The sequence below is a fragment of the Manacus candei genome, unplaced genomic scaffold, assembly GCF_025592945.1.
Source record: "Manacus candei isolate 608988 ecotype Guabito, Panama unplaced genomic scaffold, ASM2559294v1 h1tg000014l, whole genome shotgun sequence".
Classification (NCBI taxonomy): Eukaryota; Metazoa; Chordata; class Aves; order Passeriformes; family Pipridae; genus Manacus; species Manacus candei.
Window position 1 is genome coordinate 39,892,418 of NW_026138062.1, and position 23,122 is coordinate 39,915,539.

At 39.9% G+C, this 23,122-nt stretch overlaps 1 protein-coding gene across 5 annotated transcripts in view; it reads left to right on the plus strand.

Moving 5' to 3' along the window:
- PDGFD (platelet derived growth factor D) overlaps positions 1-23,122 on the plus strand; it is a 149,076-nt gene that overhangs the window by 113,732 nt on the left and 12,222 nt on the right. For all 5 annotated transcript variants that reach the window (XM_051779857.1, XM_051779859.1, XM_051779858.1 and 2 more), the window contains 2 exons: positions 3,445-3,646; positions 18,118-18,332. In XM_051779857.1, the coding sequence (XP_051635817.1) occupies positions 3,445-3,646; positions 18,118-18,332 (417 nt within the window). The remainder of the gene's footprint in view (positions 1-3,444; positions 3,647-18,117; positions 18,333-23,122) is intronic.

The following is a 23,122-nucleotide window of genomic DNA, read 5'->3' on the forward strand; positions in this document are numbered from 1 at the left end:
AAAAGAATGGGGGAATAGAAATTAGGGGCAAGAGGACTGACAAAAAAAAAGATACCTTTGTGTTCCATTAAATTAAAAATGTATTCAGTGCTTCTTCATTGCTTCTTACATTTCACTCTTCTTCTTGCTCCCTCTTTGGATGCCATATCAGAAGCCAGATTACAACGAGCACAAACTCTCCTAAAGCCAGCACCTCGTTCTTGGCAGAACAAAAAAAAAAGGAAACAAATCACTCCTTATTAGTTTAGTTTCCATTATTTCTGAAGTAATTTTATGTCCAATAAAAAAACTGTGATGCACATTGGACTGTCTGTCAGGTTCACAACAGAGATAGGAAAGAGAAAAGAATGGGGGAATAGAAATTAGGGGCAAGAGGACTGACAAAAAAAAAGATACCTTTGTGTTCCATTAAATTAAAAATGTATTCAGTGCTTCTTCATTGCTTCTTACATTTCACTCTTCTTCTTGCTCCCTCTTTGGATGCCATATCAGAAGCCAGATTACAACGAGCACAAACTCTCCTAAAGCCAGCACCTCGTTCTTGGCAGAACAAAAAAAAAAGGCAGTTTTGTTGGCAGCTTTGAAGTTGCTTTTGGGCCTGTCACATGGTGTCAGGAGGCTATCTGAGCTGTTGAAATAATTCCTCTTTATTTGGCTGTCACTGAGAAAACGTTAAGCTTTCTTCTATGTTTGAACGAGGTTGCACAAATCTCTTGAGTAGGAGCTTTTATATGAAATGAAAATGGAGAATGCCTAGCTGTCTCAGTTTGAAATGCCTTGCACATTCACTGATCTGCATTTCTGTAATGAAATGTACAGTTGAACATGCGAAAAAAAAAAAATCTCTTACACTGAGTAAGCCACAGACCTGTGGCCTGATCTTTATGTGCTGTTTCTTCAGTCTCCTTGCACCATCTCCCTCACTTTTGAAAGGCAATCAGGGTCTGATGTTTCCCTGTTGGGCTGCCAATAGCCCCACTGAGCTCTTCTTAGTAAGAAAGTAGCATTTGGATGCCTTTTCCTTTTGTAGCCCAAAAGGCTGTGTTAGCACACTGCATGATGCTGGCCACTGCATAGTCTCTCCTGCAACATTGCTTTAGATAACAATGCTGTATTCACTTTACTGGTGAGCTTTTCAACTGGAGCTTTTCAACTCCTGGGACTTCCATCTCTCTGGCGGTCTCTATTCTAAACCACTTAGAAGTCAGGAGAGAGGCTTTGAGGTAGGCCTTTCCTTTTAGGGGACATGAATTTTTACAGGCATCTGCACTGTGTCTTACTTAGCATGGCACTAGAGAGGCATTGCAGTCACAAGTGGGCCCTCTGAAACTTCTTGGGTCGTTGGTCGTAAGCAGTAAAGCGCAGCTGTGCTTTCTTGACTGCACTATTGTTATGTTTTCTATTTCTTCTCTTTTTAATAATTTGTACTGTCCATACTTTCAGCAAATAAATGCAGTAAAATATCAAGGATTGTTAATTTTGTGATATATCTTACCATTAGAGACAACTGTTTTATTTTAAAAGACATATATACTTTAAAATTATTATAGTAGGAATTGAAGGACACAATCCTGCAAAAAAAATGAGTGAATTTATTCAAATGAGTTGACCTTTCCATTACTACCTAACTGAGTGAAGTTAATCACAAAGATTAATAGTTTAACTTAACTAGGATATGAGGCAAAAAAAATATTTTGGGAAGCCATTAATTTTAAATGGCATATTTCTACTGCATTACTTCAGAGCTGGGTTTTCATAAGACAAGAGTTTTCTAGGGTTTTCCCCCCAATGTTTTAACATGTAAGACCAAACAACTCTCGTGCTCTACTATGCTTCTTGTTGGACAAAATAATGTATTTTGATTGTGGTCCTTCAAAAAGTAAGAGATCTGCATTATTAGCTTTTCTTGCAAATATTTTACATAATATTTGCATACTATTTGACTTTGTGCTTGGACCAGGGAAAAAGTGATGTCAGGATAGTGGATATTGTAATTCTAAGTAATGATTTTTAAAAATGTTTGAAGTCCTCTCCTGGAAAACTGAAATTACTACAATCTTTCTGTCAAAGTTAAGTTGTACCACAGGTTCAGTGGGAACACTCAGAGAATGGTGCTTGGCCCTTACCGATGGGAAATAATATTATTTGATACAATTGTGAGGATATTAATACGTTGGTAATCCAAATATTCATTGTTACATTGCTGAGATCATAGAACCATAGAATAGCTTGGGTTGGAAGGGACCTTAAAGATCATCTAGTTCCATTCCAGCTGTGGGCAGGGATGCCTTCCACTAGACCAGCTTGCTCACAGCCCCCTCCACTTGACAGTGAACACTGTCAGAGATGGGGCATCCACAGCCTCTCTCAGTAACCCATTCCACTGTCTCACCACCCTCACAGTAAAGAATTTCTTAATATCTAACCTAAACCTCCCCTCTTTTATTTTAAAGCCATTCCCCCTTGTCCTATCACTACGTGCCCTTGTAAAAAATCTCTCTCTGTCTTTCCTTTAAGGTCCCTTCAGGTATTGTAAGACCAAAATTAGGTCACCCTGATGCCTTCTCATGGCTGAACAATTCCAATTCTCTTAGCCTTTCCTCCATCCCTTTAATCATCTTGGTAGCTCTCCTCTGAACTTGCTCCAACTGGTTGATGCCCTTCCTTGATGCTAGGGACTCTAGAGCTGGATGCAGTATTCTAGGTGGAGCCTCACAAGAGTTGAATAGAGGGGCAAGTTCCCCCCTCACCCTGCTGGCCACGCTGTTTTTGATGCAACCCAGGATACAATTGGCTTTTTGGGCTGCAAACGCATGTTACCAACTCATGTCCAGCCTCTTATCCACCAGCACCCCCAAGATCAAAGTATCATATTTTTTCTGTTTGATTAATAAGTTGTATTTTTTGGTAAAAAATGTCAGTTGGTGTATTGAAATACATTTAATTTTGGGGAATAAAGGGTCATTTTTTCAAGTCTTCAAACAAGCCAAATTTGTTGCCCAAGTTGACCAGAGAAAGATAGTGGACTTATTGTCTTTGTCTTTCTCTGCTATGGTTTCTGATCTGCCTCTTATCAAATAACTGCCAAAGCTGGCCTCTCCATTCTATGTCCATGGCCATAACAGTGGTTTCATTACATCTCTGTAAATGTGCAAACCATTATCCCCTTTGAGAAGTGGATGTAAATGCTGACAGCCCACCAGTGGCAGTGCTTTTGCTCCCTCAATCTCCTCTGGGATTTGTTTGGGAGTTCCTTGGTGTCTCTTCTCCTTACAAAAAGAAAACACAGGTATAACAAAGCCTGGCCCAGGTAAAGACTTCAAAAGATGGCCCGAAGTAGCTGTTTCACTCAATAATGAGACAAGTTTCTCAGTAGCTGTTTTCAATTGTTTTAAGTGGTGCTGTAACTTATTCAAAGTGCACTGAGATATATGTCACTCTTAGGGGGTATCCTATCCCTCTCCATCAGTGACTGATGCTACGCTCACGGCAGAAGCACTGGATCAAACCATTGCTGCATTTGACACAGTGGAGGATCTGCTCAAACACTTTAACCCGGACTCCTGGCAAGAAGATCTTGAGAATCTGTACACAGACAGTGGCCACCATTATCGAGGCAGGAGCTACCACGACAGGAAGTCCAAAGGTAGGAAAAGTCACTATATACATACTTTGAGGCAAGACCAGGGTATTCCTTCACTCCTTATTGAAATGTCCATTGGCTAGGTATTACATTCTAATGCCCATGTTCCCGTTGGAGTCACAGGGCAAGGTTCCACTTTATTACAACTAGGGATAAGTTATTTATCCTTAAACAATTTCTAAGTAGAATCTTACTTGAGAAATCAGACTGAAAACTGCTCATTGTTATGATGAATTCACAGATAAAACATATAAAGACAGATGGTTCTCAGCTTCACCCTCTTAAAATTGCTTTGTGTGTAAAGCATGGGGCTCCTAATTACCTGCATTATCACTCTTCTTTAAATACCCTGCTTAGGGACTGTTCTCTGTTGAGTGAGGAATAATCACTTTTATCACATTGTGCTTAGGGAAGCATCTGGTGCAGACACCTGTATATGCAGCTGTTTTTTTCAGGATGTGAACATCTCACTGTTGGCGGGGAGCATTATTATGGTTTAACGTCCTTGTCTGTAACTGAGCAAAGCACACATTTCTGGGTTATATTTCTTGTTTCCTTCTGTTAGTTCAAATCATCCAGCAAATGGTAAAGCAAAGGGATGTTAAGCTAGCAGTACAAACTCATAGTGATAAAGAAACACTATTGAGAAGAGACAGTCGTGCTCTGGGGTAACCATGCATTGAAGGGCCTGATGAAATTGCCCTTCATGTGGTGCAATATAGATCTAGGACGTCTGTTAGGGTTCTCCAAGATGACAATCACTGTAGTTTTCACAGGAGATCTGGAGTGAAGTATTTCATTTGATTTCTCCTGTTAATATTGGCTTCCATTTTCAAGTTGTGTATTCACATGCATTCTTCTTTATAACTTTATAATGCCCAAATCACAGTTCCAATTGTGTGCAATCTAGCATTTATTTACATCTCAAATCTCATTCCCACATACATTAAGCATATGCTAAGGAGAGAGAGAGAACTGTAGTTCTATATTTGTAACTTACTTGCTATCAAAATGATGAAGCTTTGATCATAAAAGGGATATATAGACTGCATCTGTATTATGGAAAATAGCGTCAAGGAGTGTTCCCAGGCCCTGAAATCCAGTCACCATATTGCTAAATTGTCAGCCTGGTCATTGCTGGGCATGAACCAGGATCTGGAGAAGCTGCCTACCATTCATGTGGCCACCTTGACTTGGAGAGTAAGAGACAAATGTGGGCTGTCCCATGGCTGTTATCCTTGAGGAGGATGACCTCAGGCATGTACAGTGTATTAGTAGATACAGTACTGGCTTACAGTTTCCAAGATACGTTGGCCTTCTCTGTTTTTGGGCTCAGTACCTCAAAGGAATCTGCGATAACAGCCTGAGCAGAAATCCAGTGAATGTGATCCCCTTTACTTTGCTACCTTTTGGCATGTCAGAAATTTCAGGCAACCACAACAGCCCATGTTTGTGAAAAACTTCACTTAAGTTCCAGTGCATTACTTCACAGAGTGGTTTGATCTCTGTGGGGGTCTGTGAAAAATGATCTGTATTGTTCCTTGTTCCCAGGCTGGATTTGGCACCAATATATACATATAAAAAAGAAATCAAGGGCCTGTTCTGATTTTAATAGAAGCTGATTAGAAACCTGGACCCTGTACTGGTTCTGGTCTCCAGATTTCATTTCACTCTCAGATCATATTTGGCCTATTATCCCATATATTTAAATGACCACATAAATATAAAATAGGACTTGGTGTTTTGTTGATGCAGTCTAGAGGTATCAATCTGATCTGGTACTGCTCAGAAAATTCAGATGCATGAAAGTTTTTCCACTTAGCACAAATGTAATTCAGCTTCTTGCATAGCAGACCACCACTGTAAACAAATTAATTTTCCAGTTATTATTTTATAGGATTTTGTTTGGTGGTGTTGGTTTGGCTATAGGAAAAGGAATAAAAGTTTTATAACAATTTTCCTTTCATCTTCAAGCTAAAGGCCAAATTCCCTGACTGTTAGCAGCCCTCTGGACAAAAGTACCTCACCACAATCAAATCCTTTAAAATTTTAGTTTAAAATTTTTATTTAGTCATAAACTTCTGACAAGATTAAAGGCCTGTTCTTGGATGATGTCAGGAGTATGGAATAGTTTTAACAAGTCTTTCAGTTAGAAACGCTTGATGGTTTTTAAACACAGACACTGTGGATCTCTGAGGAATGTTGATAGGCGCTGGGATAACCTTGCAGCAAAGAGAGCAATAGATTATATCATCATTTATTTCAGATACCTATCTGTTTCTGCTTTCAGCCTGGGTTTTATTTTTTATCCTAAGTTAGAACAGCCCTGAGGCAGGTAAGAACTATTTGATGTGATCTCTGCCTATCTTTCACAGCATTTTCAGAACATGCTGTATAAATGGTATAAATTAATCACTATTAATTTCACCCCTATCCAACTTTCTGCCCAGACCAAATTATGGCACAAAATTGAGCTTGAGGCATTGTTTCTAAATAGTAATTCTGATTACAGGAACATGTAGTAAATTACATTTAAATGGTATATTTTCTTAATTTGGCAATTAATAATTTCCAAATTGAAGTATCAAGGTCAAGCAAATAAGAGGATAGTATTTAAGAATAAAATGAAATCTCACAGAATCAGGGAATAGATGAAGTGGAAAGGCACGTCAAGAATTTGTTTAGTTCAACCTCAGTACTCAAGGCAGGGTCATCAATAAAAGGCTGCACAATCTCTCCGGACCATCCTGTGAACATAATAAAAAAAAAAAAAAAAAAAAAAAATTGTTATTTTCAACATTGAATAGATTTTCCTATGTTAAAATTTAAGTCCAAAACCTCTTGTCCTTTTGAAGTAGACTCTGGCTCCATCTTCTTTGCTCCCTCCTATCGTTGCTGGATCATTGGGACACAATCAATTGTATGAGGTTCAACAAGGCCAAATGCTGGGTCATGCACTTCAGTCACAACAACCTCATGCAGTGCTACAGGGTGGGGGAAGAGTAACTGGAAAGTTGCCCAGCGGAAAAGGATCTGAGACTGTTGGTCAACAGTAGCTGAACATGAACCAGCAGTGTGCCCAGGTGTCCAAGAAGGCCAAAGGCATCCTGGGCAGTATCAGCAATAGTGTGGCCAGCAGGACCAGGGCAGTGATCATTCCCCTGTACTCAGCACTGGTGAGGCTGTACCTCAAATCCTGTGTTCAGTTCTGGGCCCTTCACTACAAGAAAGACATTGAGGTGTAGAGCAAGTCTAGAGAACGGCACTACAACTGCCTGAAAGGAGGTTGTAGTGAGGTGGGGGTCAGTCTCTTCTCACAGGTAACAAGTGACAGGACAAGAGGAAATGGCCTCAAGCTGCACCACGGGAGATTTAGATAGGAAATTAGGAAAAAAATTTTCACAGAAAAGGTGGTTAGGCATTGGAACACGCGGCCCAGGGAAGTGGTGGAGTCATCATCCCTGGAAGTGTTCAAAAAGTGTGTGGATGTCGCATTTGGGGATATAGTTTAGTGGTGATTATGGCAGTGCTGGGTTTTATAGTTGAATTTATGATGCTGGAGTTCTTTTCCAACCTTGAGGATCCTATGACTCTGTGTATTTGTAAACATCAATATACACATATGCAAATTGATCCCTCCCTGAATACCTCTTGCAAGTACCTTAAAGTCGTGGATTAAATCCAAATATATGATAACTCCATTCAATCTACAAAATCTGATCTCACACCTCTACAATACGGATGCAATTCTAATTAGTTAAGTACATTTCTTTCTATTTACATGAATGAAGTGAGATATTGGTATCAGGTGTGTCTCACTAATAACCAAATTAAGTTTGAAATTTAATTCTATATATGTTCAGTGAGGTTTGCTGTTAACCACTCCAGTAAAGGCTGAGTATGAAATTGCAGTGAAACCCAAACTGGCAGAAAAGGAAAATAAAAAAAGGAGAAGACACACATTCACATTTTCACAATCCTTAAATTAGGGGCCTTATATAAGCTATAAACTATGGTGTACACCTACATGAAAATTTGATAGATGTTTCAAATAACCTCTGCAGCTGTAAATATACTCAATAAGGTTTGCTATCAATTGCTGCATTTTAGAAACTGAAAGCATGAATATTCAGCCTTGTACTCATCCTAGACTCTTAAGAAAAAAAGCAGGACATAGCAAACAAAGTATATATTTTAAAATTATTCCTTTTGCATTCCTGCAATATGCTGCTGACTTCAGTGTCATAGTAATTTGATTATTACAAATATTAAGCATCTCTAAAAAGATATCACTGGATATTGTGTTATTTAATACTGCTCTTGTCAAGGACACACGTAGATGTAAAAACATAAACAACCATGCTCTGCTATTACGTTGAACTTCTTGACAAATAGGTTTCTATTTTTTTAGAGAGTCATAAGGAGTGCTAAGACATGTTTGAAGGAAGCCTCTCCATCCTAGTGTAAAGTTTTGAAAGCATCAATTTATCTGCTTAATAATATTAGAAGAGCTTCTAAGAGTATACTGTTGTAAACACTTCTAACCATCAAATGTTATTTAACTTTTCCCACATGGTTGTCTGTATTTGTCTTTGTTTGTTCTTTCTGATGTTTTACCTCCCATTGAAAAAAACTTTATAATTAAAAAAAGACCACTGCCTGTCAAATGGTTTGTGTACAAATGAAGAAAGAAAGGAAAAAGAACAAGTTCAGAGTTTCTCATCATAAAAGTAAATCCAAATGTCATGGAGATGGTACCTAAAGAAAGTGGCCATCTTTAGAAAAGAATGGGTTGTTTTGCTTTGTTTTGTTTTGTTTTGTTTTCCCATAAATAAACCTAGGAAGCAGGAACACATGTAGATAGATACATTCTGGTAATTAAGACTACACATGCCTCTGAGCTCATTTTCTTTTTTGGAAATAGTATGCAAGAAGCCTTTGGCTATCAGAGGAACTTAATCAGGTGGGACACTCTTGCAATAATATCTGTCTGCAATGATGGCTTTACCAGTTAAATAAATAAACACTTGGTGGCAGAACATTGGTCTGGAAGAACAGTGAGGTGACACCACAGGTTTTCATGGAATGTTTTCTGCTATCCATTGCCAAACAGGTTACCAACATCAGGCAAGTTTCACCATGTCCTTAACAATAATTCTTAATTGTCACTACTTACAGTGGTCTAACAAGAAGCTAGAATTTTAACTCAGGAATGTAATTTCTCAGGGGGTTGCAAACAGTGGCCAGTAAATCACTGCAAATGTCCATATACTCCTCCTTGAAAGGTTCTGGGATGGCTGCCAGCAAGTTTCAGTTCACCAGACAGGGAGTGCAGGCATCACAAATGCTCACTCATTCATGGCAAATGCGAATATTCCAAGTAGATGGAATACCTTCTCAAACAGCTGCTAATTTAGAGTATTCCCTGTGCTTAAAAACCAGAATATTTCTCCCACTCTTCTTCAGATGGGAACTAAGTTGTCTGTTGCATGCAAACTGCACACATTCACTCATTCTAGATCTAATTCAGATCTGCACCCTCTGTGAAAAATGAGATTTTTCCCTCATGTGTTATGTGGTGCAATTGTTGGTCATTGTCAGTCACTGCAGTAAAAGCTTTTCTTACTAAATCTTTTTTTAAAATGTTAGTGAAACTTGTAGCATATTATTTATTACTGGAATAAGCTGCTCAATTCTGTTGATTTCAATGAAGCTATGTCAAATAGTTTGGCCTGCTTTTGCTACTTGACCCATAGAACAACTGATTATTGGTTTGCCAGTCCATAATAGGCCTATATATTGGGTACCTATGTATATATATTGTTTCACGCAAGCATTTATAAGCCCCCTGAAATTCTGATCTCTCATTCCTCTGAAATAACAGTTGCGTATTAAGGAAGTTTGTCTTGGCATTGCAATTCTGTAGTAAATACAAATTGCAACATCTTTTCCCCAGCTCCCACAAGAAAGACTTGAATAGCTCCCAAACTTTCCAGGTATATTTAACAAATTGCTTATTGTGGTATCATTAAGCATGTGCAGTGGAATAGTCAAAACCATCAACCATAAGTGTTGAAGTCTAAAAGCTGCAGGATTTGGTCAATATTTGGTATGGAGAAGAATAATTTAATCAGTGTCGGTGCATTTAGATTATTTAACCAGCGGAAGATGCAACTGGGAAATAATATTCCATTTGGTATTATATATATATACATATATATATGGTATACATATACTTTATATAAATAGTGTATATATACTTTATATATATATATATATATCTACACATTTCTGAGGATATTACTATGTTGATAAACTCAATATTCATTGTTACATTGTTGAGATGATAGAATCATAGAATGGTTTCTGTTGGAAGGGACCTTAAAGATATCTACTTCCAATGCCCCTCATGGGCAGAGACACCTTCTACCAGACTAAGTTGCTCAAGACCCCATCCAACCCTTGAACACCTCAAGGGATGTGGCATCCACAGCTTCTCTGAACAACCTGTTCCAGTGCCTCACCATCCTCACAGTAAAGAATTTAATTTCTTCCTAATATCTAATCTAAACCTATTCTCTTTCAGTATGAAGCCATTTCCCCTTGTCCTGTCACTATATGCCTTTGTAAAATGTCCATCTTCAGCTTATTTGTGTATTTGCCAACTCAAGTTTAACCACACCATAGCTTCACTCAGCTACAGCACTGCTCTGAATGTCTTTGCTTGTACAGTGCCACTAAGTCTATCTGACACAATCCTGACACACAGCTTTATGCTAGTGGAGCATGAATGCTAGGGAGAAAGGATTCAATACACTTATAGGTCTCTGAGAAATTCCATTCTCTATAGGAGGAATTTTTTTTAAAGCCAAGAGTCAAAATTAAAACTGTAGCACAATAACCTTTGTTATGAACTCTAAACCACACATGAAAAAGGATGAGAGTCAAACTATAACTGAGCTCTGGATTCCCACTTGTCACACGATACTCCAGACACACTGCAATTCCATCCCTTGCTGATGCACAAAATATGAACAGGGACAAGCTAACAAGCACAGTCCCCTTTCATGATTACATCTTTTTAGTCACCAAAAAGAACACGAGCTAGAAATGTTGACAGAATTGGCACTTGTTTACATGCCTTTGGGAGCAGGCCCAAGGAGATGTAGATTTGTGCTTGATATCCAGGGGAGGATAGTCAGTGGCTGGGAAATTTCTCCACCTGTTCTGGGAAATCTCTCCACCTGTTCATTGTATAATACAAATCCCTTCAGTGAGAGTTAGGTATTTCAACATCTTGTCAACATACAGGTTGACATCACCTGTCAACAGCATATTTTGGTGCTGAGTGTCATGCTGAAATCTGGTTTCACACATCCACATTGCTATCACAACAGACAGAAAGATCAAATTTTTAAACTTTATCTGTCCATATAGATAGTGATGTCAATACCCTTTCAGAAAGGAAAGCAGACACAAACCACCATGGCAGTTTAATATCAATCATAGGTTGATATTAATAGATAATAAAATAATTTTGGTTAAAAGGGCATTCTCATCCAAACCTCTACCCACTGCAAGACCATCTTTGAAGTTCTCTAGTTAAGTTTTTAATGTTTCCAACTAGAATGGTTCCCCAAGCTTTTGGATAACTTGTCCCAGTGTTTGACTACCCTCATGGTGCTTACTCTTTTGTAGAACTCATTCAAATATCCCTTGCTGCAACTCGAGATTTTTTGCACTTTTGTTTTTACTGTGAACATCCAAAAAATACCTGGCTCCATCCTCCCTGTAGCCCCTTTTAAATAACTAGATATAATCATTAGAACCCTCTTTAGTATTTATTCCAGACTAAAGAATCTCCTTTCCTCAGCCTCACTGGCTGTTTTGGACCAGCACCTTAACCATCATGGTCATCCTTCACTGAACTCCTAGTTCGTTCATCCTTCTGCTGGAGTGGGCTCAAAATGGGACACAGTACTTCAGATGCATGTTCACAAGAGCAGAATGAATGGGAATATCCATCTCCCTCAGTGTCCTACTACATTATTTCTAATGCAGTTTAGTGTGGAGCCTAGTCCTGCAAGGCAGACAGCTGACTCATGTTCAACTTTCTGTCTAACCAGATACCAAGGCTTTTTACAAAGCTTCAGCTTAGTCCATGTGTTCCCAGTCCGGATCAATGGATAGGGTTATCCATGTCAGGTGCAAGAATTTCCATTTGTAATCACTGAATCTCATGATGTTCTTGCCAGCACGTTTCTCCAACATGCTGAGATCCTTCTGAAAGGCATTCCTGCAGCGTGTGGATGGATTGTGTAGAGCGTTAGCAAAGATATTTAGAAGTATTGACTCCAGTATTATCCCCTGGGGAACATAGATAGTAATCAACCACCAGTTGTACATGGAATTGCTGACCATTTTGCTCAAGTCTCTTGGATGCTCCAGATATCTACTGATTTTGTAAACCATTAGATCTCAGCAGTTTGGCTGCAAGTATTCTGTGGATCACTGTGAAAAAAACAGCAGACACCTCTGCTGCTTTTGCCTCATCAAGCAAGACAGTTGTCTCAGCAGACTCTCAGGATGATCCATGACAATTTGCTCTTGGTAAATCTATTCTGGATGTTCCCAGTCACCCTCTTGTCTTTCATCTGCCTGGGCATTGCTTCCAAGGAGGATTTACCCCTTTTACCATGGGCTGAGATTAGGCTGACTAGTCTACACCTGCCCAAATCCTCCTCACCTTACTTGTAGATGGCCTTGACATGTGGTATAGGAATACCGTAACAAGGTGGCTACCATCTCTTACACCTCAGCTCTGCTCTGTGACTGATGCATGAAAAAAAGTGTAAAATGTGCAGATATGACAATGTTAGGACCATATGTGAATGTCAAACAGATAAAGTGTTAAAAGCAACCCTAACAGACCTCTTGTCTTCTTAAAATTAATCAGTGACCAGCAGCATAGCTTTTCTCCTCAATCTTTAAGGCCTGTCTTTTTCTGAATAAAACATGGTATTAAGTGCAGTCTCTGATTCCAGTGCTCACCTCTGATTAAGATCAATATTTCAAGGTAAACACATGCCATAGAGCTAAGTGAAATGAGGATGGTTTTAAGCATAGGATTTAAGGGGAAGGAGGGGCAAACACTGGGCCTCAAGTATCCATCTTGATACAAGATATATCAAGATACATCAATAGCAAAAGGAGGGGCAAGGGAAACCTCCATTCTTTATTGAATCTTCACAAGTCTATGGGACCAGATGGGATCCACCCAAGGGTGATGAGGGAGCTGGCAGAAGAGGTCGCCAAGCCGCTGTCCATCATCTACCAACAGTCCTGGCTCACTGGGGAGGTCCCAGATGACTGGAAGTTGGCAAATGTCACACCGATCCACAAAAAGGACCGGAAGGAGGACCCAGGAAACTACAGACCCGTCAGCCTGACCTCAGTGCCTGGCAAGGTTGTGGACCAGATCATCCCAAGTGCAATCACTCAGCACCTACAGGAGGAACAAGGGATCAGACCCAGCCAGCACGGGTTTAGGAAGGGCAGGTCCTGCCTGACCAACCTGATCTCCTTTTATGACCAGGTGACCCACCTCCTGGATGAGGGAAAGGCTGTGGATGTGTCTACCTGGACTTCAGCAAAGCCTTTGACACCATCTCCCACAGCATACTGCTGAAAAAGCTGGCAGCCCATGGCTTGGACAGGGGCCCTCTGTGCTGGGTTAGGAACTGGCTGGAGGGCTGGGCCCAGAGAGTGGTGGTGAATGGTGCTGTATCCAGTTGGTGGCCGGTCACTAGTGGTGTCCTCCAGGGATCAGTGTTGGTCCCAGTTCTGTTTAATATCTTTACTGATGATTTAGATGAGGGGATTGAGTGCACCATTAGCAAATTTGCAGATGACACTGAGCTGGGGGGGAGTGTTGATCAGCTGAAGGGCAGGAGGGCTCTGCAGAGGGACCTGGACAGACTGGAGAGTTGAGCTGATTCCAACAAGATGAGGTTCAACAAGGCCGAGTGCTGGATTCTGCCCTTTGGCCAGAACAACCCCCTGCGGCACTACAGGCTGGGCACAGAGTGGCTGGAGAGCAGCCAGGCAGAAAGGGACCTGGGAGTTTGGATTGACAGGAAGCTGAAGAGGAGCCAGCAGTGTGCCCAGGTGGCCAAGAAGGCCAATGACATCCTGGCTGGGATCAGGAACAGTGTGACCAGCAGGACCAGGGAAGTGATTCTTCCCCTGTACTCAGCCCTGGTGAGGCCACACCTGGAGTACTGTGTCCAGCTCTGGGCCCCTCAGTTCAGGAAGGGTATTGAGGTGCTGGAGCAGGTCCAGAGAAGAGCAACGAGGCTGGTGAAGGGACTTGAACACAAGTCCTATGAGGAGAGGCTGAGGGAGCTGGGGTTGTTCAGCCTGGAGAAGAGGAGGCTCAGGGGAGACCTCATCACTCTCTACAACTCCCTGAAAGGAGGTTGTAGCCAGGTGGGGGTTGGTCTCTTCTCCCAGGCAGCTATCAGTAAGACAAGAGGGCATGGTCTTAAGCTGTGCCAGGGGGGTTTAGGTTAGATATTAGGACGAAATTCTTTACAGAGAGAGTAATCAGGCATTGGAATGGGCTGCCCAGGGAAGTGGTGGATTCTCTGTCCCTGGAGGTTTTTAAGATAAGACCGGATGTGGCACTTAGTGCCATGGTCTAGTAACCACAGCAGTGTTGGATCAAGGGTTGGACTTGATGATCTCGGAGGTCCCTTCCAACCCAGTTGATTCTATGATTCTGTGATTCTATGATCTTAGTGCTCCGATGCATCTCTTTATGTCTGCCTTACCTTTAAGTTAAATCTCTGATGCAGACATTCTGTAATAATACTTGGAAGTTATTTGCATCCAGTCTAAAGAACCTTTTAGTTCTAGTTTTAAATTAAGAACTCCAGTGGTTTCAGTCCTTGATAAGTAAAGCAGTTGGATTTCACACCAATCACACCAAGGCTCAGTTACATTTTAGTCACAGCAGTGAAGTGATGCATGAAACTGACTGTACTGTAAAATCTTATTGTTATATGGGTGAGGAAATGGACTGGCTCCAGACAGTAAAACAATCCCGAGACAGGGAAAAATACATATTGAAGCTTTCAGCAGAGAGAATTGTTCAGAATTAAATGTATTCTTTTGTTAGGGGGCAATAAACCGTGATCTAAAGGTAATTAGGCATTGGGAACTGTTCTCATGTGTCAGTATGATGCTACCAGAGTACAGTATACATTGTTCACAGAGTATGCATGCTCACCTTATCCCACTAAGCACTGGAGTTCTGTGGAGCAGAGTAAAAATGCATGTAGGTATAGGTGTTTACCTCCAAATGGATTTTAATAGAGGATGACTTGTGTATGTCCTAAACTGTTTATTTAGGCTGTTCTTCTCTGCTTGAACTTATTTATTTTCATGTTTTCGAAATCACTAAAATAAGACCTTTCTGCTATTATTTTTGTCCATTTTAAGCTGGACTCTAATACCTAAAATATAGCAAAGTGCAGAGAATTTGCATTTTAACTGATAACTCTGGGATCTGGTGGTTCCAAAACCTGATAATAATCATGATCAGAATGCCTTGAGTAGATAACAAGGAGAATTCATGCAATTTTGCACTGGAAATTTTCCCGTAGGTTTTTCAAATACAGAAAAAATACACTAGATAAAATGCGTATTGCTACTACTTGATTTCAGAATACCTGAGAAGTGTACCCAGAGAAAGTGTTGAGCCCTCATTAAAAACTGCTTATTCCTTCATACTGCATAGAGAAAGAAAATTGTGCTAATTATCTGGTTATTCCCTCCTATGCTTCAAGCAAATCATCAGCTTCCCACAGTACTGAGTCAACTACAGCCTGAGACCCTGCAAAGACTTCCGAAAGGCATCAGAAGTAGGAGTTTGAAGGCAGTGAGCAAAGCCTTCCTTCCAGTGAAAGCCCTTTGTCAGGTCAACCGTTGCCATTTAAATTGAGCAGTTAAGTATTGAAGCTAATAGTGTAACATGGTGATGGATATAATATACCCTCTGCAGGAAAACCCCCCTCACGCAGGTCCTTTGCATGCCAGTGCTTTCCCTCTCTGCTAGTCTCATTACAAGGACTCATTTCTGTTTTGATAATACAGCAGTGCTAATAGGTATTAGCTCAATGCAGGAAGGAGGAGTGTTGAGCCTGAGGGGAAGTGTCATCTGTGACAGAGTAAATTTTATTCAGTCCCCCAACCATCTTCTAGACACAGAAGATGGGCCCTCTTTACTAACCAGTTTGTTACTGGAAGCCTTGTTTCATATGTTACCTCAGCTGAATTAAGTCTAAATTAAGCCTTTGAGCATTTTATTCTAACACCATCAGTACCATCAGCAGATGCCATCATAGTCCACGGTCAGCCTGGACTGCCCAATAGGAGTCTGCTCATATTAGTATCCATTCCCCTGCATTGCTGTAGTGTTAAAGTGTGGATGATCCAGGCTTTCCCCTCAAGAAATCTCATTAGTCATAAAGACAGAAAATTTTCAACCCTCTTCTTTTTCCTTTGGGAGATTTTTCCTTCACATCTATTGGCTGAAATGAATAGTAGCCAGATAGTGCTTTGCTTTACCAGTTAGAAAAGCTGGTGGCAAACATTTAGAGGAGTGGGAAACACTTCCCTGTGAAGAGAATTAGCCTGTCTTGCTGTAAGAAGGGGTGGCTTTGGAGAATGACAGTGGAGAAAAAAATACCATCTGTTAAAACAAAGAAGTCAATATTCCCTGGACTTGTAAGTCCTGGATAAGGACATTCACAGTGTATTTTTCTCCCAGTGCATAAGTATACCACCAGCCCCATTGATTTTGTGCTTATATCAGGAGAATGATCTATACCTCTTTTGGAGAGATGCTAACTCTCTGGAGAGAACCACTGAGATTTCATGGTGACATGTATCACAATTGCTATAAAATCGCAATTTATCTGCTGAATTCCCATTGACTGAGATAACACCTCTCCAGGAAAGTGAATCTGCTATGATTTTCTATAATAGCACTCCTGACATTTATGTACCCCTACCCCTTGCTTATCTGCCTTGTGAATATCTCCAGGTCAGAATGTAAAGGTACATGATATTTACAAATCACAGCTTTTTCCACTACTTACTTTGTGATGTTGACAAGGACTGAATCACAGAAGGTATGAAGTGTCTTTGTTGTAAGTTTTCACATGTTTTTATTAAAGCACAGGCAGAGGTGCTCTCAGGACCAGAAATGATGTTGACTTATTATACATGCCCATGAAAATCTGGTATGTTCACAAACACTACACTGTTATCTCAGTTCTCATTTCAGCCATCTCTATTTTCCTGTTGATGTTTCTGTTAGCAAAAGCTGTTTGGAGTTGAACTCAACACAAGTTCACGCGTCCTCCAGTCCTGAATGAATTATTGAGCTTTTGAACACTTAGTTGGTGGATTGAATCCTAAAGAAAGAAGAAAGCAGAGAAGGAAGGAAAAAGAAATCAAAAAACTTCTTTAGAAATAGAACTCATTAAATTTGTTGCTTTTGTATGTGTTACAAGTGTGGAATATGTATTTATAGAAGGGGTAATTTGTTTTGTTTTAGCTTTATAAGGAAAAGCTAGAAACAGCACTTAAAGTCACAGCTGATAGTCTATAAGTTATTTTTATGACTGGCTTTACTGCTTGTTTACATGACAGATCTCACAGAGATACCAGGCACTTAAACATCAACCAACTACTGGCATTCAATGAACCTCATTAGTTTTAATTGTATTTATTTTTATGCCTATTATAGTAACATTTACCAGCTGAAATTAATATTGCTTAGATTGGTTTCTCCATCTAAAAGTGAGTTATCTAAACTCTGTCCATAAACAATACAGACAGGCAACTTGAGAAAGCAAGTCATGTAGCCTGTCCTAAATGCTCTTGTGAGGAAGGGATGAATCACTCCCGTTTCTCTACTGACCACAGAAAGGGTCTTGTTTAAAGTGTTTGCCTTTTCTATGCCTGCAGTTAGGCAAAAGAAGTTATGCTCATAGTAACACAATAGATCTTATCATCTAAGTCAGTTAGGTATAAACAGAGGAGGGAAGAGTGTAGCAGAGGTGGAATCTCTTGCCCAGGGATCCAACAGATCAGTGATAAAGCAAATAAAATGACTAGTCTTCAGCTTTCGGGCCAATATTTTACTTCAAGCCTTCCCTTCACCTTTATAGTTGGTGTGAGCTTTGCTATGGGAATCAGTGGGAGCAGGGTGACTGCCTGTATGGCCACCTGTAATGATTTAAAATTGGTAGGTTTATGTTTATCTGTTCAGAAATCACTGCTACGCTTCACCTATTTTTCAAACAGTGTCCCATAACTTTGTGTTATTTACTACCTAGGGAGCAGTATAAACCACAGGAATGACCCACTCAAACCTCACTAATGAAACTTCTTTTGCGTTGCAGTTGACCTGGACAGGTTGAATGATGACGTGAAACGTTACAGCTGCACCCCGAGAAACTACTCTGTCAATTTAAGGGAGGAACTGAAGCTGACAAATGTAGTTTTCTTCCCCCGCTGCCTCCTTGTCCAGCGCTGTGGAGGAAACTGTGGCTGTGGGACTCCGAACTGGAAATCTTGCATGTGCATGTCAGGGAAAACAGTGAAAAAATATCATGAGGTATTTTCATTCTTTCTTTGTTACTTCTTTTGGGTATTTATTGCTTCCATGGATTCTTTTCTCCGAGCCATGTGTGCTGCTTGTTAATTGACTATCACGTTAATATTGATCCATGCTATATCATGTTATATTATCATTATGCTATATCATGTTATATTAACATGCTTATATTGATTATCATGTTGTATCTGCAGTGCAAAAATCAGTGGGTAAAAATTACCGACACAGTGAAGGGTCATAGGTGAAGATGCCATCATTTGAAAGACACCACAGTATTTGAGTGAATGCCTTCTGTGCTTACCACTCTTCCTGAGATGAAGAATCTACTTAGGCTTTAAGACAGATTCAGGTAGCTTTAAAGTGAAAACATAGATAACAGCATCTCTATTGCTGTCCATGCAAGATACCAGCTTGGTATCTCATGGAGCATCATTTGTACCTTCCACTGCAATAAGGCATAGAGACAGAGATGCACACAGAGTCAACATGCAGGAAGGCCTAATTTTAAATGTTTAATATTGATGTCTTTAATGCCACAACATCACCCAGTGATATGCATTTGGAAGTGGTGAATGAACAGAGTGGAAGGAGGTTATGTATGTGTGAGAAAGGGGTGTTAGCAGGTGTTTATGGGTAAGTTAATTTAGAAGCAGTTAGAGGGAACTTTTGCCACCTCTGAGTAGATGCTACCACAGCATCCTAGTGAATTTTGTTGCAAGAATGAAGACTGATTTTTCCCATCAGAGGACTACTACAAAGTGGATATATATACCTCTGGAAATAGTCTTTTTAGTAGCACAGAGACATGTGTTCCTTGAGACATTTGACTGCACTTCCTCTTGCTTTAAACTTATGCCCACATTTGGAAATTATAAGTAAGTCCTTTGCAAACTCTCTTCCCTTCCAGATTTATTACCTGTAGGAAACAGCTGAATCATTCAGCCTTATCTTTTCTCCAACTCAGCAATTTTTTAGGAAGGCAAAATTTTTGCATAGGAACGATGTCCATTATGTTTATTTTTAATCTGTTCAGAACACATTTAGAGAGGGAAAATACAAGGAAAGAGCATTTTATATTCTTGCCTCTAAATCAGTATTTTCAGATCAAGACATGAACAATGTTGACTAAAGTGAAGATATCTAGGAAAGTTACTTGGTAGCAGCCTTTTAACAGTCTGAACATAGGGAAGCTGCATGCCATGCTAACTTAATTTCTGACACATATCTCTTGTTAAGAGCCTGATTTACCACTTGGCTTAAGTCCCAAGTGAAAATAAACTTTATGGACTTTAAACCTGGATGTGATGTGGACTCGTAACATTAAGGCATTATCTTGGGAGACCCAGGGCTGCAATAGCACAGGGTCGTTGAAGGTCAGACCTTTGCTGCACTGTGAGCGATGTGGTTACTCTTTTCCAAGGTAAGCGATATTTTCTCACAATTAACTGTGGCATACAGCATACTCCACATCAGCTAGGACTAGAAAATAGTTAATATTTTCTCTAATTTTAAACAAAATTCAGGGAATGACCCTGGTAATTACAGAGCAGAAAGCCTTATCTCAATGGTAGAAAAGTTAATTGGAAAAAAAATTAATAGGTTTACGACACCTAGATGACTATGAGCTGATAAAATGAACTTGGAATGCCTTATATATGAATAAATATTTATACAGCACTACAACAAGAATGCTAAAAGGCCTGGAACCTTCTTCAGTGAGCAAACAGTCAACCAGACAAGATCAGACAGGGATTATAAGCTGGTTAAGAGATAAAAAGTAAAGAGGTGGAAGAGATGAACAATTTTCTAAATAAGAAAGGGCTACATGAGGTGCCCCCAGCACATAGACTAAGTGTTATTTCATGTATGATCAGTCTGAATGGAGGTGGATAGGTGGAAAAAATGACAACTAGCACAGGAGACACCGTAACAGCAGAGAAGGCTGTGAGGAATTTCAGAAAGCCTAGGTAACTACTTGTAAATGCAGGTTATAAAAGCAGCAAGCATTAGGACGAATGGTCTAAACTATCTATTCATATAACACTAGGTGTGTGAAGAGAGGAGGAAGAAATGAGGGGTGGAAGTTATGCTAAAAGTTGAGTAGTGAGTCACTGTGAAGAGCTTCAGGAAAACAGCTGTTTAGTGCAGTGATAGGAAAAAGACAAGTGACAGTCTTCTCCAGGAATGAAGAGGTAATAACATAGCAGATATTGTAGCCTAGATAAATTGGTGGGGTACTTATGCTGGGTTTTGACCATTGGTGCTTATAATGGTACAGGTAGGACTAGAAAAGTTATACAGAAGCAGTTAACATACATCAAGAGAGATACAGGGGAAGATACAGATCAAAGACATTTGTAAAGAAAATGGCTCAAAAGTTTTGCATAATATCACTTAGAAACAAAACTCAGAATAAGAGAGAACACAGTGAAAGATAGAAAATAATGAATACTAGTTAAAGGAAAATCAGGTCTTCCTAAATAATCTCTTCCTTAAGAAAAAAACAAGAGAGAGATTGAAAGGAAACTAACTTAAAATGGAAAAAAGGCATCATATTTTTTTCACAGTAAATCTGTATGGAATTTCAATGCTTAAATATGAGCTGTGCATAGTTCAGAAGAGTTCTGAAAGAACTAGAAGTAAAATATAAACTAAGGAATTCTGAGTTACACCTGTGTCAGAATTTAAGCCAACTGTTGACAGCAGCTAGTAAAAAAATGCTGATTATAAACGTTATCAAACATTTACTTATTATCAGGTGTTTGGAAGCTGCTGGTGCTGGGACACCAGAATATCACACTAGCCAAGTATTGCTCAGAACCAGGATGTCATGACTTATGACCACACCAAACTAATCCCTAAATTCAGGAAATTCAGCATTCACACTAATACATCACTGCTAATTTATTTTCCCATTCCTTTTTTCTCCAAAAACTGTATGAATTCAAGACAGTGTTTCATCTCTACCATTAAATGGCCTTTGTAAGTTTAAATTTAAACTTAACCCTTAGGCATGAATTAGCGACTCACTGGGCAGAAATTTAGCCAAGTGTCTCCCATTAGTGCAAGTGGAAGTCATGCAGATAAATTCATGTATCACATACTAAAGATGTGCTCGTTAATTTTAGTCCAAAATGTTTTCCACTCTATTATTATTATTAGGCATGCATAGTTAATCAGTTTTATTCTTATTATCCTTTGACACTTAACTCTAATTTTACTTAAATACCTGGCAGTAAAGGCCCTGAGGAAGGGCCTCTCAGTAGGCCAGTTTTAGAACCATGGAGACAGTTTACTCTCTTAAAAGCCAGTTTGAAACCTATTAACCTTAACCAAAGAACCTTTAGTTGCACAACAAGGGACAGAGCTTCACACTTTAAGAAATTCCTAGCACTGTTAATTTGGTTAAAAATCTCTGTCTACTGCTGCAGGAGAACAAAGGCCAGAAGACACCAGAAGGAAGTATTAGGTAGTGGAGCAAAGCAGATGTTTGTAGTAGCTGAAACAGAGTCCTGCAGATCCCAGACCACTTCTCTTGCCAGGCTGATTTTCCCTAACTGCTATTCTGGGGCTTTATCTACTGAGCTCCGGAACCCACAAGAGTTGTTTGTCCTGCACATGAATATGGTTGTCCTCAACAGTAGAAACTTGTCTGGAGATCACTTAAAAGTTGAGTGGAATTTCTGAGCTACCCGGTATTTCTGGGTGAGAAGGACAGGCAGGCAAATTTTCCAGAAGGGATGGGCTCTTTTTTGGCTTCGTAGCCAGTATTGGAATAGCTGCATGCTGTGAGGACCCTAAGGTCCAGTGTTGGTTGACAGAGAGGCTTCTAGTGCAGAGAGATCCCAAAGTTATATTCTCCTTATGCTTTTAATGTTTTTTAGTTCTCCCTTATTTCCTGTTCAAAACCTCACACTGTACTCATCACCAAGCACTCTCTCCTAGCCTAGCCTCTCAGGACTAATAGCTATGACATGTAGCCTTTAATTTCCCCAAGCTAAGAGTGCTGCTCCAGTTCCCTGGATGGAATGTACAGATCTTTTCTATCTTGTCCAATTGTAAGAAGTGATGCAACAGCAGGAAATGAGAATATATACCCCTACAGTAAGGGGTAGCTTTTTTTTATTGCCCTGGGGAATGTTAATCATGAGATCTCAAGTCTTTTTTATGGCCTGGAAGTTTGCCATGACTTTACCAAAATACTCTGTTTCCAGAAATAAACAGGTTCATAACTTGGGTAAACAGATAGTTTTATAGGTGGGGGTTTTTGGGTGTTTGTTTTGTTTTGTTCTGTTTTGCAGGAGTCTTGTGATGCTCTGTGGTTTTCCGTGGCTTCTGGGTTTGCTTGAGACCAGAGCAAATACTCTGGACAAAGACTCATGACTTACCACATAGTATCATGGACCATTCAAACCAAACAGGCCAAGTCCTGGCAGTGTCTGAAAATGTCTCCTGGGCACAGTCTGCCATAAGTGATACTGAATTATGTTGTACGGCTCCCTACAGGGGAAAGACAAAGCAACACATGGAAATGGATGCAACGCACCTTAATCAAATGCTCAGGTCTACTGCTGTCTTAACTTTCTAAAGGGGACTTGAAATGAAAGCATGTTTTTCATTGCACCACATTTCTTTGGAAATGCCTGGAGCTGCTCTTTAAAGAGAGATGGGCTCTAAACTTGGAGATCACTCAGCCCAGAGGAGGTGTGGGGGAACTCAGGGCCAGAACTCAGTTCAGCTGCAGCTACAGCTGTCTTATCCAACCAGCATGCATATACCTCAGAGAAACA